At 50.2% G+C, this 19,502-nt stretch overlaps 1 protein-coding gene across 3 annotated transcripts in view; it reads right to left on the bottom strand.

Annotated features, from left to right (window-relative positions):
• Window positions 1–7,044, bottom strand: part of VAV3 (vav guanine nucleotide exchange factor 3) — a 178,032-nt gene extending 170,988 nt beyond the window's left edge. For all 3 annotated transcript variants that reach the window (XM_080648159.1, XM_080648160.1, XM_080648161.1), the window contains exon 1: window positions 6,585–7,044. In XM_080648159.1, the coding sequence (XP_080504285.1) occupies window positions 6,585–6,788 (204 nt within the window). In that variant the 5' untranslated portion in view covers window positions 6,789–7,044. The remainder of the gene's footprint in view (window positions 1–6,584) is intronic.
• Between the last annotated feature and the right edge of the window lie 12,458 nt (window positions 7,045–19,502).

The raw sequence follows: 19,502 nt of genomic DNA, 5'->3' as shown, positions 1-19,502 counted from the left end.
GAAATAAGTCAGACGGAAAAAAGACAAGCACCATATGATGTCACTCATATGTGGGATATAAAACTGAAAGCAACAAATGAACAACAAAAACAAAGAAAAAACTTAGACAGGAAGAACAGTATGGTGATTACCAGAGGGAAATGGGTCAGGGGAGGGAGGACTAGAAGAGGGTAAAGAGGGTCAAGTATGTGGTGACGGAAGGAGACTAGTCTGTGGGTGGTGAGAACATGCAATATACAGATGAATATACAGAATTGTACACTTGGAACATATATGGTCTTATGAACCAATGGCGCCCCAATAAATTTGATAAAATGTTTAAAATATGTAAATAAACAATAGCTAGTAATAAGTGTCTGTGAATTTACAAGAATGGTTATAATACAGGAAAGAAAAATGACCACTGTCTGAAGGATATCATTTAAAACACCAGTGTCCCTGCTGCCCAGGAAAATGCAGGCACCGCCCACCCAGCTCAAGAGAGCACTCACCATGTGCTCAAGGGCCGCTGTCATGTGCTATTTACAACAACCACGCACCGGAAGCAACCATGAGCCCATCAATGACGAGTGGATGTATATACCCAATGCAATATTCGTCAGCCAGAAAAAAATAATGAAAACTCACCATTTGCAATAACTGGAATGGACCTGGAGGGTATTATGCTAAGTGAAATAAGTCAGACAGAGAAAGACAAATACCATATGATTTCACTCATCTGTGGAATCTAAAGAGCAAAATAAGCAAAAAAAAAAAAAAAGAAAAGAAACAGACTCATGGCCCTGGCTGGGGTGGCTAGGGGTTGATTCCCGGTCAAGGGCACGAACCTGGTTTGCAGGTTCAGGGTGCATGCGGGAGGCAACCAGTGGATGTGTCTCTCGCACATCATTGTTTCTCTCTCTCCCCTTGTCCCTCCCTCCCTTCCACTCTCTCTGAAAAGCAATGGAGAACATATCCTCTGGCGAGGATTAACAAACAAACAAACAAACAAAAACAGACTCATAGATCCAGAGACCAGATTGATGGTTGGCAGAGGGGATGGGGGCTGAAGAACTGGGTGTAAAAGGTGAAGGGATAGAGAAGTAGAGTGGTAGGTACAAAACAGTCCCGGTGTGAAGTACAGCACAGGGAACATAGCCAATCATATTGTAATAACTATGTTTGGTGCCAGGTGGGGCTGGAATTATCAGGGGGGTTATTTTATAAAGTATATGATGTCTAACCACTATGCTGTTCACCTGTAACTAATACAAAATAATACTGAATATAAACTATAATTGAAAAATAAAATTTTAAATGAAGAAAAAGAAGAGGCCAGCTGTCGGGGACATAGTATTAAAAGGTCAAAGAGGACCAGTTACACTCATTTTGTCCTTTTCTCTCATTAACTCTTCTGAGTTTTTCTATCTGGTTTTACTTCCTGTAACCATCACATGCATGTCAAAGGTCTACCTCCCACTTTACACGGAATAGTATGATGTGTATAAAATCACCCCGTTGGTACATTCAATACCCTGAAGCAAAATTATGACCCAATATCCAAGTAGCATGGAGGTGCTGTTTTCGACAGCCACAAAACCAACCAGAACATTCTCCAAGGGAGCACGGCAAGAGAGCCACCCAGTGAAAAGAGAGAACGTCATTGCGGTTCACATTCGAGGTGCCAGTGCCTTGCTGATGGGAACGCACGTCACTTCGAATGTTGTGATTCTAATCTGGGCTCCACCGAGAACTGCGTGTTCGTACAAGTTACCACCTCCGCTTAGCCCAGGAGAGTATCTAACGCATGGGGATCGATAACAAAGCCTGTCTCACGGTGTGTGACCATTAGCTCAGGCACGGTGGGTGTGAACACACAACCTCGTTTGTTTCTGCAGCAGCTGTAGTCATAATTATACACAAATAGTTAACCTGTATTGCAAATTTACACCTGTGGGCCACAGGCTGATTCATTCCCTGTCCTCAGGAGCACTCTGGGAGGGAGGTTCTTTTACTGTGCCTACTTCTGAGACAGGTTCGGTCACTCACCTGGCGGTAAGCAGTGTAGTAATGCCACTTAGTGAACAGGTGGTTTTTGTTTTTAATGACCCTGTACATTTGAAAAGGCAGTATACAGAGTCTCCATTTGCAATCCACTATCAATGGATTCGTACATGCCTACTTATGCATGGGTACTATGGATGAGTCCCTGTGTCAGTGTCTACAGATGCATTATAACCAAGGACGCCTAGGGCAGCCTCAGGCAGGTCACAGCCTGGAAGGGAGACAGATGAGGAAAATATTGCCAAATAGGGCAGGAAATGCTGGCTCCACCCATGAGCCCCAGACAAAGCAGCACGAGACCAGCCACGCCTCGGGGAGAAGTCCGGAAGCCCTCACTGCAAGGGGTGACCCTTGAATAGAATCTTCAACCTGAAGAATGAGAAGGGGCATCTCAAGCAGAGAAATGGGCATGTGCGAAGGTTCAGAGCCTTTTAGCAGCACAGAGTGGAGCAGAGCTTCGAGGACAAACCGGCGCAGACCAGGGGCCCTTGCGTGCTTGCGAAGGAGCCTGGACTCCATCCCGTGATCCACGGCATCCGTTAAACAGTTATAAGCAGGCTGACGCTGACACCTGCCCCGGGAGTTCTGGTAAACCCTAGGAGTCACTCTCCATCACACCCAATGCTCAGCAAGTCTGTGGCTCTACCTTGGAAACATTTCCTGAATCAAACGAGGGGACTACTGACATAATTGCATGCTCATGGGCAGATCCAGGGGTGAGCTGAGGATGCAGGAAGCACGGGGAGGGAGTGAGGAGCTCTGATCATTCACCCACGGAACAGGAGAGAAAGCACTGTCTGCGGGCGCAGGCGCAGGAAGGTGGGAGCCCTCCTCTGTCTGCTTTCTCAGTAGATTCGGAAGCAAGGTCACCAGAAGAGCAGAAATACGGTTCTCTTTAACTTTTCTTAAGTAGTAACAGCATCAAAACCCAACCCCAGCTTGGAAGGGAATCTTGGGGACAACAGTAGCGTATTCTGTTAGAAATGCTACCCATCAACAACCCTTGGTCCTCAGAATAAAAGATTACATGAAAAAAGCATAATCAGTGGAAATCGATGACTGAGAGGAAATGGTCTTAAGAACAGCATGTGAGGGAAGAGAAGTTTTAGGAACACAGGTTTATTTCCCCTATGTTTTCTTATATATACAGTGTACATATGTATTTTCCCACACATACACATGTAGACATGATAAACTCTGTCTCAACCTAAAAGAACTCTTTTAATAGGTATAAAATATGAATTCTATGTGACCAGAAAATAATGCTTTCTCGATCCCTCTTCCCCCACTAGCCATGGCCCCATTTTTCTGCTCTATTTACAGCAAGATCACTCCCAGGGAGATGTCTATGCTTGCTGTCTCCATCCTCTCCTCCCGAGCTCTCTTCTTCTGCAAATGGATGTCTGACCATCACTCACCAAATCTGTGTCTGTCAAGGTCACCAAAGAACTTTATTTTGCTTAATACAATACTCCATCCTCAATTCATTTTACTCACTCCATTGGCAGCATTTGACATGTCTGATCACTCCTTCTACAAACACTTCACTCACTTGGATTCCTGGAAACACATTTTACCGGTTTCCCTCCTACCTCCTCTCCCTCTCCATCTCCACTCCTTTCCAGGTTCTTGTCTCTCTAACCTTGACACGTGGGCATGTCCCACAGCTCAAGCCAAACATCAATAAACTAAAATTCCAGCCCTGGCTGGTTTGGCTCAGTGGATAGAGCATCAGCCTGCAGACTGAAGGGTCCCAGGTTCGATTCCGGTCAAGGGCACATGCCTTGGTTGCAGGCTCAGTCCCCTGTAGGGGGTGTGCAGGAGGCAACCAATCAATGGTTCTCTCTCATCATTGATGTTTCTATCTCTCTCTCCCTCTCCTTTCTGCTCTGAAATCAATAAAAAAAATGTATCTTAAAAAAATAAATTAAAAATCAACCAAAATTTCATTTGTCAACATCTGTTCAAGCAGTCTCAAATACCACAAACCTAGAAAGTGAGAGCTTCCAGGTATTTCCTGGATTAGAAGATCGTGGGCTCTCTATCCATTTCAAATTAATACCTTCAGTAGAACCTCAATCAGGTGGACAGAATGGCTGTTAGGGCAAAAGCCACAAGTACTAGTATTGACATCTCTAAATTCAGAAGGGTAAGGGTAAGTCTGCTGGGACGCCTGTCAGGGTTTCTAGGTTATTCACTATTGAGTATGAACAGAGCCGATAGAGTAAGAACCTTATGACAGAAGCATCTAGAACCTTTACCAAGAAAGATATATGAGTAAAGACAGTGATATTTGGAGATGTCATCCCTCAAAAAAATCTGTAAGCCTTGCAAGTGTCTTTAAATTTGTTATAATCTAAGACAATAGCAGGGGGGGGATATTTCTAATAATTTTGCTGGTAGTGAGTATCTGTTAAGTTACACAGTATGTGCTGGACACCTGCAGGCGTGTTAAATATGTCAGCTTGCTGAATGAAGTCTCATTTGAGGGTTTAATGACAACTTGTACAATCCGACTCCCCTGTCCAGCACTCAGCTGTTTAGAAACCGTCTCTCTGAAAGGAGGCCAAGACCCAAGAAGAAAACGGACCACCACACTCAGGTGCCAGCCTTCCAGGGTTCGCCTCTGGGAGAAGCCCTCGCCCGGAAGACACTGGAGAGGAAACTGCACTGAAGGTGGAACCAGGAAGCTCAGGGTCAGACTGAAGAACCAAAAAGCACAACAGCCTAAGGAGGGCCACTGGCTGTTTAGCTCATTAAAGCCCGGTGGCTTATCTGATGGCACAGTAATGATTCCTTTAGGGCTCGATCCTGCTGTGCTCACTGTGGTACCCCTCCCCGCCCCCGCAGGGAACAGATTTTGTAGAACATCATAAGGGCTCAATTTTCATTAGTGATGCTTATAATGACGGCCCTTAGTCCTCAAAAGGATTCAATTATATCTAATATGTGCTACAAAGAGAACAGCAAAAACACATTTGAAAAGATTTCCTATGATTGTTGACATTCGAACAAGGGATAGAAAGTTAAAGAGAGATCCACAGCTGTCCAGAAAACCTGATTACAGAGAACAGCTTAGAGAACAGCCCCCGGGGGTTCCAGGACACCGGAGTTTCAGGAAATGCACTCAGCACTGCTCTTCCTGCTGGTGGGCTGTGGCATCCTGACCTGCTCTGCTTCCATGAGGCTGGAGGCCGGGGGAGAGTGGGCATCGGTGGCTCCCAGTATAATGGAAATGTCTGCTGACCCCCTGGACAGAACAGCCAGAACTGGGGCAGCTCAAAAGGGGTCCAGGAGTCAGCAATCACCACCCAGGACTAGGCAGAGTGGAAAACAACTGGTCTCACTTCTAAGAGCACATGGCTCTCACTGCTTCACGCCTGTCCTTTCTTGGGGAGAGCTAGCCAGCAGGTGAAGGCAGACAGGCAAGGAGCCGAATTCAAGGTGCTGGGGGACCCTGATAAGACACTGCCATCCGGAAGAAGGGATGACCACATAATTGGTAAATATATAAAGTCAATGTGTGGTAAAAGGCACTGCTCTGGTTGCTAGGCAGCCAAGGTTGCCTATCATTCAGGATGTGTCATGGAGGGCCTCTTTCCCCTCCCTTTTAAGTTGAAAGGGGTTTTTTACACTGTGAAAGAGAAAATGGGTGTGCTGAGTCGGGTTCACCAACTTTCTGTGCACACACTTTCTGCCAGGGCCCAGAAAGCACTGTTCCTCTGAGCGGGGCCTTCCGAGTTGACTCTAGGGTGCACCCCCGCCCCCCTCACCAAGAGGCGCCTGCAGCCGCGGGAGCCAAGCCTGCACCGCAGCAGCAGAGCGGGCGGCCCTGAGCGCCCTGAGCGAGGGAAAGCGGAATCTCGAGCGAAACTTCTCGCTTCCTGCCGCTGCCGAGAGAGGCTGGCCCCGTTCCTTCTCACATGGCTCAGCCAGAACTGTAAACAGAGCCGCTCGCTCGCCAGCCGGCCCCACGCGCTCGGGGGCTCTCGGGGCGCCTCCCTGCGGTGCCCCCTTTGCCTCCCTTCGCCCAGGGTCATCCCAGTACAGATAACGGTCCCGGAACGCCCTCCACTTCCTCGAGTCCTCATCGAAGTCATGGTTCCTCTTTCAAGAAAACATGGGGACGAGACGCAAGCCAAAGAGACTTGCACTGAAGGCAGACTCAGCCCATCATCTCGGTGCATCCCACCCCTTCGTTATTGTAAAGGGGCTGGCTCCGAATCCTTTTGTTGCACACGCACGCACACACACATGCACAAAAGTAGGTGAGGGGGGCCCTCCGGCAGTATTGTTTCCCGCCGCACAGAAAGCCTTTCCGAAACCCTCCTACCACCTCCGGACGCTGGGCTTTAGCGTTCAGCTAAAGAGCCAAACCTTCCCCAGCCGAGGTCTGAAAAGCCGAGGTGGTCCCCAAAGCAGGAGGCTGGGAGGCAGGGCAAGCCGGGCGCACCTAGAGGTTTGCATCCACACAAAGACATTAGCCGGGTGATTAATGGGAGCAGCGGGCCGGGGACCGAGGCGCCCGCCGGCCTCCTCACCTGGGACATCTGCGGCCTCAGGTTGATCTCCTTCAGGTTGATGGAGCGCGCCCGGAGGTTGTTGAGCAGCTGGCAGAGGAGGACTCCATCGCGCAGGGTCTGCGCCAGGTCGAACACCTGAGCCGAGTCCCAGGTCACCCGGTGGTTGGCGGGCAGCACCTTGCTGTGGATGAGCCATTGGGCGCACTGCCTCCACGGCTCCATGCCCGACGGCTAGGGGACGCGGCCCGGGGCGGGCGGCGAGGTTGCAGCCGCCGCTCTGGTTCCTGCGCGCCCCGCCGACGCCAGTAGGGCCGGCCCCTTCCCTGCGAGGGGGCCGGCGCCGCGGTGGCCGGGTATCGGGGCCCCGCGCGGGGCTCGGCTCGCTCCCCGCTCCGTGCCCGCCGCCGAACCGGCCGGGGAGCGCGCGGGACTCGCTGCAGCGGCGGCGGCGGCGGCGTCGCACAGGCTTCCGACTCGCAAGCCGGCGCCCGGCCACTGAGCATGCCCAGCGCGCCGCCCGGCCGGCGGCGGAGTCCCCGGAGGCGCGGGTTGGAGCGCGCGCCGCCCTGGCCCGGGGTCAGCAGCCGCGCGGGGGCGGCTCGGGGCGTCCCACGCCTCCGCCCACCCCCCTCCCACGGCCCCTGGGGCGCGGAGCTGCACAGCCCCGGGCGCCAGGGGTTGGTCTCCGGGGCGGCTTCCCGGTTTGGGGGACGGCGGCACGATGGGCTTCCTACTGGGAACCCCCCCAAAAGCGGTTGCGGTTCTGTAAAGGGTCTGCGAAGAGCAGAGGAGGAATTGGGGCACCCGGACCGCCCCCCACCAGAGACATGCAAACGGGGCGCAGAGCATCTGGAGGACGCAGAGCTGAAAGTTTGAGAGATGGGCACCCCTCACCCCTCCTCGTTCTGTCCCCTAAATTTCTCTCCCAGCCCGTAATCGCTCTTCCTCGGAGTTACTAGCGCGTGAGGATGTTTTTGGCACCGTAAACGTGTGTGTTTGTGTGTGTGTGTACACACACGCCTGCAGAAACCCGCCCCCAGCCCCAGGGCCTATTCGGCCGCGAGGCGATTGTCACTTAGAGAGGCTTCCTATTCCCTGCTCAGGTGCAGAGCTGCTCGCGGTCGCGGTCCTGGCCCTTGTGCTGACCGCACAGAACCTGCCCCAGAGAAATAGGCCTGCGAAACGCCCACGGAGCCCGGCGGCCACACTGCGCATGCGCCGGTGACCCGGGCCCAGGTTGGAGAGCAATTAGCATCGGCCCCCAGCTGCGCGGAGGGGGAGGGTCCGCCCAGCCTTGGGACGCCCGGTGAAAGTTGGAACAAGCCTCCAGAAGCTGCACACTGGCATTTCTTAAATCTTGGGCGGGGGGTTGGGTCTTAATGCTGCCCCTTTTACTCCTACTGCCCCTCAAAACCAAAAATAGTGGTTAAATTATTTATGGCAAGAAATCGCCACGTTGAACTCTTGGTGTTCTGTGTGCATGTGGTCCTCCGCCTTTTACATTTAAAGGTTTTTTTAAAAGGTGAAAATAAAAGTAAAATAGGAAACCCTGCTAGTTGGTTTTCAGATCATGTTTTATGATTACATTTCTGCAGCTCCCATTTTTTTATTACAAAACATGAATTTTATAAGCAGGTCAAATGTTATTTTTAAAAGTGTCGCTGATCTGTGGGCAGGGACTGCCTCCTCCACGGGCCTGTGATGAGGTAGCACACTGAGAGCCCCCAGTGTTCAAGTGCCAGTCAGCCCCAGGATTTCCTCCCCCGGCACCCTTCCCCATCCATTTCCGCTTGCGCTCAGTCCAGACTGCGCCGGTGACACGGTGTTTTCTAAACTAGAATTCTGGCCAACGCATCACCCTCTACATCTCATCTTTAGAAACAAATTCCAACACATCTGAATCGCCATGTAACACAAGGTCCTGCAAAAAGAGGAATTAAACTGGAAAAGAAGCTTCATAAAACAAGAAACGGTTGCCCTAGCCAGTTTGGCTCAGTGGATTGAGTGTCCATCAGCAGATTGAAGGGTCCCGGGTTCAATTCTGGTCAAGGGCATGTACCTCAGTTGCTGGCTGGATCCCCCATCCCGGTTGGGGTGCGTGCAGAAGGCAACCAACCGCTGTCTCTCTCTCACATCAATGTTTCTCTCTCACTCACTACCTCTCCCCCTCCCTTCCACTCTCTCTAAATATATATATATATATATATATATATATATATATATATATATATATATATATATATCCACATCCATCCATCCTCAGGTGAGGATTAACAAAAAGAAAAGAAACAGTTAACTAAACATAGCAATTCTTTTTCAGGTCGCCTCAGAGCACCCGTGTAGGACATTTCCAACCCAGACAACATTCACTATCCCAGGAGGCAGCCCTAGGCTCTGCTGGTGTCCGGCAACATGGCCTGGGGAAAATCATCTCAGTCCTCTAACCTTCAGCTTCCACGTATGTGAAATGGACAATAAGCGTTACCTCACAGTGTCACCAGCATCGAATGATACAATGTCTTGCTATTCAGAATGCAGCCTGTGGCCCCGCCTTTTGGCCCAGGAGCCAGTTAGAAACGGAGCTCCAGGGCCCTGCCCAGAGCAAATGAATCAGAACCTACCTTTTACCAGGCCCCCACGTGACACAGATTTGCATTAAAGTCCGAGGAGCACCAATGGAACGCATAACATGTGGGGCGCCTACCGCTTAGGAAGAGCTCCATTCACATTCGCCCACTGCTTTCAGTTCCCGAAGAGGCAGCAATGTCCAAATAAATGCTGCTGAACTTCTTACAGCCCATCTATATTATAACACACATATATATAATACAACTTCAAACCATAAAACTAGCTCAATACAGTAGACCAGCGAGTGGAGGGAAGGGCCAGAGGAAAATGCTGTATGGAAGGCCCAGAAGAGAAGGAAGAGCCGGGCTCTTCAAGTCAACAGCTCGGTGGCCAGAGGGGGCTCATGTGGAACCACTCAAGTGTCAGAAACCAGGGCGCCAGGAAAATGGCAGTGAGTTTGTGGAGCTGGCAGCCGCAGCCTTTTTCCTTTAAAATAGAGAGGGACTGCTCCAGCCAGTTGGGCTCAGTGAATAGAGCATCGGCCTGTGGACCAACGGATCCCAGGTTCGATTCCAGTCAAGGGCACATACCTTGGTTCAGGCTCCTTCCCAGCCCGGGCTCTGGTTGGGGCACGTGTAGGGGACATGCAATCAATGTATTCCTCTCACATAGATGTATTCCCTCTCTCATCCACTCTCTCTAAAAGGCCAATAGAATAATATCCCCGAAATTGAACCCAGGACCCTTTGGTCCACAGGCTGACACTCTATCCACTGAACCAAACTGGCTAGGCTAGGGGCTTAATCACAAGGAACAACAACAGCCTGTAATTATTGGAATCGAGAGTCTAGGGCAATAAATATATATATATATATATTTTAAAGAACTACAAAATGTTGAAAACCCTGACTCACCTGCATAATTCACAGTGAACCCCCACCCCACCCCTCCCAGGATCAGCACTAATCTCCCAAGCTACCCTGCTCCTGCTAAGTGGTTCAGCTTCCTCACAACACCATGGGTGAGGGGCTGCCACCGCCGCTGGGAAGACAGGTGATCAATACTAGCCCAGGCTGCTGGCCCCCAGCCTATTCCAAGCTGGGGAATCGAGTTACTTGAATCAAAGTGAATGAGGTTTCCCTGCGGCTGGCTATCAGTGCCTTTCATTTTGACCGTCTCTTATATGCAAGTGCCTGGGAAGATGTGGCGGCCGGCTGAAATTTCTCTTCACGGCTGCTTGCTGTGATCTGCGTGTGATTGGCAGGTCACCGTGCCCCCTCCCCGCCTCCCCGCTCTGGTGAGGCTACCAAAGCCAGTGGTCCCCGGCCCTGGAATGAGGATGATCGGAAAGGTCTTTGCTTCAGGGCCCCATCCGGTTTGGACATATTAGGGCAGACACCTGCCTATTCATTGTTTTTCTCATGCTCATCACTCTTCTCACATTCAGAGATGAAAACTTAAACTGTTCTTTCATAATGTCTTGAGGACTATCTATGAAGGTGGCAATAGTTTCATTTTAGATTTAAAAGCATTTCTCAACTCTGAAGAGCCAGAGCTAGCATCGGTGAAGAAAAGGCTCTATGTCTTTTAAAAATCTAATTATTTTTTAAGTCAGAGGGAACTACCCCTTTCCACGTCTCTGCATTTAAAGACATAGATAATGTTTTGCTGTTTGGGAAAACTGATCCAAAGAAAACCTGGGTTTAAAGATATTGTCTTTTTTCAAACACCATATGATTTCACTTAAATGTGGAATCGAAAGAACAAAATAAATGAGCAAACAGAAATGAAGCAGACTCATAGACAGAGAGAGCAGAGCGGTGGCTGCCAGAAGGGAGAAGGGCCAGAGAACTGGGTGGAAAGGTGAAGGGATTGAGAAGGACAGATAGGCAGTTACAAACCAGTCCCGGGGACGTAAAGTACAGCACAGGGAATATAGTCAATAATCTGTATCAGTGGTCGGTAAACTCATTAGTCAACAGAGCGGCAAACCGTGGCTCGCGAGCCGCCGTTTGCCGACCACTGATCTATATAATAAAAGCCTAAGCGACCGTTAAGACGGAACAACCGGAATGACCGGTCACTATGATGCTCACTGACACCAGGGGCAGACGCTCAACACAGGAGCTTCCCCCTGGTGCTCAGTGCGCTCCCACAGGGGAGGGGCCGCTCAGCCAGAAGCCAGGTGGGAGCCGCTCCCGCCTCCTCCACGGCGGCGCTAAGGAGTGGCGAGCTGAGCAGTAAGGAACGAGCCGGCAGGCAGTAAGGAGCAAGGGACCCCAGATCCCCCGGGAATAGGGCCCAAGGGGTCCTGAACTGCAAGAGGGCGCAGGCCGGGCTGAGGGACACTCCCACCGCACCCCACCCCAGTGCACGAATTTCGTGTACCAGGCCTCTAGTATTGTAATAACTGAGCATGGTGTCAGGTGGGTACTTGAATTATCAGAGGGATCGCTTTATAAATTACTTAACTGTCTAACCATGATGCTGTATACCTGAAACTATACAAAGTAAAACTGAATGAAAACTATCATTAAAAACTAAAATTTAAACTTTTTAAAAAAAATAAAAACGCCGAAACCGGTTTGGCTCAGTGGATAGAGCGTCAGCCTGCGGACTGAAAGGTCCCAGGTTCGATTCCGGTCAAGGGCATGTACCTTGGTTGCGGGCACGTCCCCAATAGGGGGTGTGCAGGAGGCAGCTGATCGATGTTTCTCTCTCATCGATGTTTCTAACTCTCTATCCCTCTCCCTTCCTCTCTGTAAAAAATCAATAAAATATATTTTAAAAAAAATAAATAAATAAAAAATAAATAAAAACTATACATTGTGTTTTTTTGGGTGTCTTTTCCTCCAAATAGTCCACCCCAACATTTGCCACGATATTTTCATACTCTGCAGATAAACTGGAGAAAATGCAAAAGCCCTGAGTTCCACTTTTCAAAGGATCTTTCATGAACGAGCCAAGCGGTGGCCAGTTTGCAGCAGGGTGAAGAAGAAAGCTGACATTTCATTCAAGTTGCGCCTTGTGGCCAATGAGCAGCGGTTAAGTCAATGTTGCCCCGTGGCCTCAGTTCCTACATCAGCCACCTAAGCCTTGCGGTGCTCCCAGCCAAAGAATGCAGCTCTCACCTGAGCCGGACCTGCAGCGGATGCAGAGGACGAGTGGATGGGAGGGTTCGGCTAGGCGGGGTGTCTTCCCCTGCCCACAGTAGACGCCACAAGCCCAGGTACAGCTGCCTCCTCAGGAAGGCCCTCCCTGATACTGTCTAACAAACAACCTCATTGTTGCTTCACCACCACCACCACCACCCACCCATCCCCACCAGGGTCATTTTATAGTTATTCTTACTGGTCTGAAGAAGAATCTTGAAGGAAATACATTGTCTAGTTCAGGCGTCCTCAAACTACGGCCCGTGGGCCACATGCGGCCCGCCGAGGACATTTATCTGGCCCACCAGGTGCCGCTGCCTGTCCTGCTTAGCAGCCGACTCGTCCCGGGCCCGCAGTGCACATAGGAATTTGTTTAGTTTTTTTTTAAACTATAGTCCGGCCCTCCAACCGTCTGAGGGACAGTGAACTGGCCGCCTGTTTAAAAAGTTTGAGGACCCCTGGTCTAGTTCATCTGGAATTCCCAAGAGCTCACTAAATATTTATTGAATGAATGAACAAAGGAATGAGCAGTCTCAGACCTATTGATCACATGCTCTCTCTGATCTGAAGCTACAAAACCTTTTCATATGACCAGCATTATTGCACCTGTTTAACCCTCTGTTGCCTAGACTTTACCTGATTAGAACAGTTTTCTCTAAAAGTCTGGAGAAGAGCCTGGCCGGTGTGGCTCAGTGGTTGAGCATCGACCTATGAACCCAGAGGTCACGATTCCATTCCTGGTCGGGGCACCTGCCCGGGTTGCAGGCTCAATCCCCAATGTGGGGCGTGCAGGAGTCAGCCAATCAGTGACTCTCTCTCATCATTGATATTTCTATCTCTATCTCTCCCTTCCTCTCTGAAATCAATAAAAATATACTTATTTTTAAAAATAAAGTAACATATTTTAAAAATAAAGAAAGAAAAAATAGAAGTTTGGAGAAGAGTGTAAGAAACAGCCTAGAAGGAGCGGTGTAGGGGGTAGTGGTGGCTGGAGACGGAGAAAAACTCTAATTCGGAAATGGTTCGATCCACCCCATTTAAAAACAAAATCATTTCAAAAGTGCTAAAGAAGATAAACTATCTAGTGCAATTGTGGTGTTGGATGCTATCTTGTTACTAGTAACCAATTATTATCAGCAAATAAAAATGTGCCCTAAAACCAGTGTGTGATAGCAGTGCGAGTTCTTTTCAGTAAGCCCAAGTCACAGCTCACTGACACAAGGTGTAGGCTGGGTGATTTTCTCCATCACATCTGACCTCTACATGATTTGTCTGAGAGAGAGAAGTCCCCCCGGGGCTGTTGAAAGGAGCTTAGTCGCCTGTCTAGGGAGATCATCCATGAAAAACCCGGGTTATCGGCCATGTGTTACCTGTGAACACTTTTAATTAACATGGTTGCAGGTCATTCGGAGAAGAGGTCAAATCACTTAGCAGAGCATGAACAGAAGAGCACATGTCGGTACTGCTCTTAATCAAATCCTTTCACGTCTTCTCCTCTTTCCAGCCTTGGCCTCGGTTGCCTACATTCGTTCCTGGAAGGTACCTGGCACACAGAGATACTCCAGAAGTGTGTGCTTTCACCATCACAGTGGCGCCCTACAGCAGGCTTCGTCAGTGATACACACACAAATTGTCACCTGCGTTCACTTCTCTTTCTCTTGACTAGACTTAAAGAGAAGGGCGAGCAAGAGTGATGTCCCTCTTACTTCCACTCTCCAGGGGCACAGAGTACCGTCCAAACGCCCAGTACCATCCACAACCAGAGAGAAAAGTCTGAAGCTACCGAGGAAAACCATGATGACGACTAAAGGGTTGGAAAGTGATGATTCTTTAGGAAAGACTAAAGAACAAGGACTAGTCATCCCCCCAAAAAGAGTGCAAGGTTATTTAAATAAAGGTCTTGAGCATACAAGGGCCCTTGAAACCAGTGGGAATGGGGTGTTGTCCATTTCAACTATCCTCTTCCTTCCTCCCGCCCCCTCCCAGGACTGTTTCACGCCTCATCCTGGTTCTCTTCCCCGGCTCACCTTATGCCAGACACGCATGTGCACTGTGTTCACTACCACGCTGGAGGGTGGATTTTATTAAGCTTTTTATAGCAATTCAATACATTGCCCACTACCACACAACCGAGCCAGTGGGCAGCAGAACCAGAATTCAAACGCAGGTCTATCAGATGCCAAAACTCACCATGCCACAAGCCCCGTTTCTCCTTATAAGCCCCTGCTACCTCCAGCTCCTCAGCCTCGCACAATGCTGGGCGCATAGAAAACACTCACTATTCCTGGACAAAGGCACGTAGCTCGTACCTAGGTTGCAGGTTCAATCCCCAGCCCTGGTTGGGGTGCATGGGGGAGGCAACCAACTGATGTGTCTCTCTCACATCTATGTTTCCCCCTCCCACTCCCCCTTCCCCTCCTTCTCCAGTGTGTGAAGTTAGCCAGGCTTTTTGCTTACGGCCAAAGAATCGTAAATAGCGCGCCGCAGTTCATGCATCTCAGAAATCTGGTGAGGGGAGTTTAATGACCAGAAGGGCAACGTCAAGGGAAAGACAGACAAGGGGGACTTGGCCAGAGATACCAAGTGTGCAGCTTTGAACAGAAATCACCAGGATTTCCAAGTCGCTTCAGGATGGTGTGAGGAGGCGGCGGCAAAGCTGGGTGTGGAATGCATGGGAAATTCTGCAAGCATGTTCCCACGGAGGCTGTCGGGTGCTGGTCCAGGGTAGGAGAAGCACCGTGGCAGGCGTGGCGGTGAGCGAGGGCAGTCCCGCGGGCCAGCTGAGTCACCACTGGCACTAGGTGAGGGGAGCAGCAATGAGGTGGGGTCCGCCCACCAGGTGCACTCACCTCTGGAGTCACTCAGGGCGGCCAATGGGCGAGGCTGAGAACCCTGAGCGGCAGCCACTGCAGCTGGGCCAGGCAGGTGGACTTGGTACCCCACCCCCCCACCCCAGGCAGTTTTCCCAGAGATGGCAGCCTTCTGAAGCAACTCATCCCACCATCGCCGACCTCCACCGCTAGGCAGAGACCCCAACCTTGGGACACTTGGTTCCTCTACACTTGCACACTCAGACCTACAAGAGCGGGATCCCAGTGCCTTCCATTCTAGAGTCTATGTCTACGCAGGAGAGGACTAAGTGGACCTGGATGGAAAGCCAGCCTCCTCCTCCCCAGCGGTGATGCCCACAGGAGCACGCTGGCATCTATCTCAGAGGGTGGCCAGGAGCAGAGGGGAGGTGGCACAGATCATGCACTCAGCAGAGAGACCCGACACAGCAAGTGTCAACCCTGCAGAGAAAGGGTAGCCCAGGTGCTCACTGGCACGACCTGCGAGCAGCTCCAAGCCCTTCAGCGTCACTGTCAAAGCCCTGCACAGGTTCTGCATCAGAAGGAAGCATGCGGCTGTGTGGCCACCAAGCGGCCCTAGAAGACCCTGGGGCTGGAGGGGGTTGGCTCAAGAGGGGGGAAGGGGAGCATCTGGCAGCAACATCCCTGGAGGCCCCGTGGCAGCTGATTCACACAAATGGCATTTGGATGGAGGTGGAAGGAATAAGAGAGGAGCCTGGCTCTGCCTCCCGGAAACGCTCCTCGCTCATCACCGCAGCTGCCACCTTTCATCACGCAGCCGCCCCCAGATGTGGCAACCGAAGGGCTCTCACGGAACCCCTCCCAAACCGGGAGCACACCCGGGCCTTGCTGCCTGCCCGGCCCTCCTGGGAGCTGAGTCCTCAGGAGGCAGACAGCACCAGCAGGAAAAAATGGGGTAGGAGGGTTAATCATTGTCTTTTTTTTTTTTTTTTTGTAATATATATATTTTTTTATTTCAGAGAGGAAGGGAGAGGGAGAGAGAGATAGAAACATCAATGATGAGAAAGAATCATTGATTGGCTGCCTCCTGCATGTCCCCCACTGGGGATCAAGCCTGCAGCCCAGGCACGTGATCTGACCCGGACTCAAACCGTGACCTCCTGGGTCATAGGTTGATGCTCAATTGCTGAGCCACGCCCGGCTGGACAATCATTGTGTTTTTTTAACGCGGGGGGGGGGGTGCGGAATACATTTGATGTTCAGGCGTTTTGAGTATGGGCAGGAGGAAATGCCCATGCTCAGAGGAGACGAGGAGCCATGCACACAGAGCAAAACCAGAATCTGCAACAGCTAACAATGCGGGAGGCATCACGCCTCCCCCGCGAGTTCCCAGTGAGTCAGGCCCGGCGGCATCACGCCAGCATCGAGGGCACAGGGTGCTGAGCTGGACACAGTGGGAATTAATTGATTTCATTCAAAGTCACGGTGCAACCCCAGGGGGAGGATTAAACTCATGTGGGTATTGGAACTACAAATTTTAAAATACAAAATCTTCCTAAGAGTCTTTCCCCTGCTTACTGTCCAGTTGTGTTTACACCATAAAATCCCACTTGGAAACTGGTCTGCCATCGCGCTGCCGCTTAGAAACGATCCATGGGAAGGGAGTGGAGCTGAATCCCATCTCGCTCTGAAACGCTCCCGGGAGGACCCTCAGCACTCGTTCCCTGTGACTTCATACTTGACCTCCGCTGGGTGCCTGGCTCAGAAAACAGGTGCTGTTATTTCCTAGGCCAGTGGTCGGCAAACTCATTAGTCAACAGAGCCAAATATCAACAGGACAACGATTGAAATTTCTTTTGAGAGCCACATTTTTTAAACTTAAACTTCTTCTAACGCCACTTCTTCAAAATAGACTCGCCCAGACCGTGGTATTTTGTGGAAGAGCCACACTCAAGAGGCCAAAGAGCCCCATGTGGCTCGCGAGCCGCAGTTTGCCAACCACTGTCCTAGGAGCCCAGAACCTATGCCAAGCCCTGTCTAATTTTGCAAATTACACACATGAGGCTCAGAAAGGAGACAGCGCCGGGCTGATAAATGGAAGAGCTGGCCTCACTCAGCAACTGTTGTGTGACCTTGATAGAAGGTCATGTTTTCACAACCCCAGTGTCAGAATCTGGCACATATTAGGTGCTCAATAAATGTTTAGTTCTTGCCCAGCTGGTGTGGCTCAGTAGTTGAGCTTCAACCTATGAACCAGGAGGTCACGGTTCGATTCCCAGTCAGGGCACATGCCCAGGTTGCGGGCTCAATCCCTGGTGGGGGGCGTGCAGGAGGCAGCCGATCAGTGATTTTAAAAATGTTTAGTTCTTTAGGTAGGATACACCCAAACATCCCTCCTCCTACCTTGCTCCATCTCAACTTAACCAAAGTAAAGCACTCAACCTCTGTCGCTCTGTCTACAATTCCAGAAGTAAGATGAGAACTTGAAATGAGAGTTACACAAAAACATAAACTGAACCCTTTTAATTGGTTACAGAGGAAGGTAAAGGATGAAGGGAAAGAAACTGAGTTACTAAGGATGCAGCCTACGTAGGGAGAACCGATGGTCCAGTTGGATGCAGCCTACGTAGGGAGAACCGATGGTCCAGGTGGTCGCTGGCCGCGGGTCAGGGGAACTCAGGCACTGGCCAAGGAGGTTCCATTCATTGAGTTTCACTTCCTCATTCCAGATGCAACAGGTATCAGAGATCCGTTCCACCTCATCCCTGCCCACACCTCAGGGCGACACGCTGAGGGTGAGAATATCGTCGTCCTCATTTTACTGATGAGCCCACTGGCTCATGGGAGTCAAGCAGTTTGCCCAAGATCACAGAGCCGCTGCCGGCACAGCGGACTACAGCCAGTTCCCTCCGAGCTCTTGGACTGTTAGCTAATATTCTGTTTCCAATAAGACCGTCGCCTGCTTTCAAAGTTACCCTTCCCTCCCGACCAAGGTGGGTAATGACCTGCCAAAGCTGCATGTCTGACCCAAATCAAACCAGGATGAAGGAGACCAAGCCAGGGCCAAGGCCAGGATTCATTGCTGACCTTGTGAAAGATGACAGTCATTCTAGGTCAGAGTCTAATGAGCGGATGTCCGCCTGGCAATTAGCGCTGCTGGGCACCCCGGCTGGCAGTCTTGGCACAGCTGCTGTGGGTCGTCATAGAAATTGGACTCCTCTCTCTCCCGCAGAGGAATGCACTCGGCTGATCCCGGACTCCCCTTCTGCCCAGGACTCCCCTTCTGCCCCAAGCTGGAATCCTACCCCTTCCACATCTCCCCAAAGAGAAGCGGACAGAGGGCCACAGCAAGGTGGGATCACTGTGGTGGTAGTAAATGTATACATCGCTATCATTCCATGCAGTTGCTCTCAGACTTCTGCTGGCAGCTGACACATGACCCCAAGGGCAGTTCCTCAAATTTACTAAAGAAAAGTTAAGTAGAGCCCGGCCGGCGTGGCTCAGTGGTGGAGCATCGACCTATGAACCAGGAGGTCACGGTTTGATTCCCGGTCAGGGCACATGCCTGGGTTGCAGGCTGGATCCCCAGTGTGAGGCGTGCAGGAGGCAGTCGATCAAGGATTCTCTCTCATCATTGATGTTTCTATCTCTCTCTCTCCCTCTCCCTTCCTCTCTGAAATCAATAAAAATATTTTTTAAAAAAAGGAAACTTACGTAGAATCAACTTTATTTAATATCTCCCATTCTGTAAGATTCATCATCTGTAGTCAAAAATAACAATATCAATAGAACCAGATATCCCATTAACATTTTGTCTTTTCTCTACAAATGTCTGAGTCATCCTAATTCCCTTAAAAGACTTTTTTACCAAGCAATATTAATCTAATTACCACTCTAGTTCAGCCATCAGTTACATATAAAACTCAGGTTCTGTTTGGACCATGATTTGTAGTATATTTACATCACAAATCTACCTTCTCTTTTGCTGGGAGGATAAGGGATGAAGGATTTGGGAAGGGAACCTACACAAGTCTATGAGATACTTTTTATGATCTCTATCTTCTATGAAAGAAAAATGAAATTCAGAGAAGTGAAATAAACGGCCCTATCTCTCAGAGATGAGTGGAGCTGGGATTCAAAGCCAAGGCTGTCTGATTCCAAAACCTCCATTCTTTCTACTACCAAATTCTATTTATGTTTATGTCACGTCACTTGCATCTATACCTGGGACTATTCAGCCATACATTATTATAGAAACATCCAAAATTTAGACTGGTCGGAACCCAATTCATCAGTATTTTGTATTATATGGTCTTTCTCTCCCATTCCCACCCCTCTGCTACCATCACCTTCTCAACATGCAGAAGCCTCGACAGAACAACCAGGGCCCGCTGTCTTTATCCTTG

The sequence above is a fragment of the Plecotus auritus genome (assembly GCF_963455305.1).
Source record: "Plecotus auritus genome assembly, chromosome: 12".
In the NCBI taxonomy this organism is placed as follows: domain Eukaryota; kingdom Metazoa; phylum Chordata; class Mammalia; order Chiroptera; family Vespertilionidae; genus Plecotus; species Plecotus auritus.
This window is presented reverse-complemented; position numbering and strand designations above follow the sequence as displayed.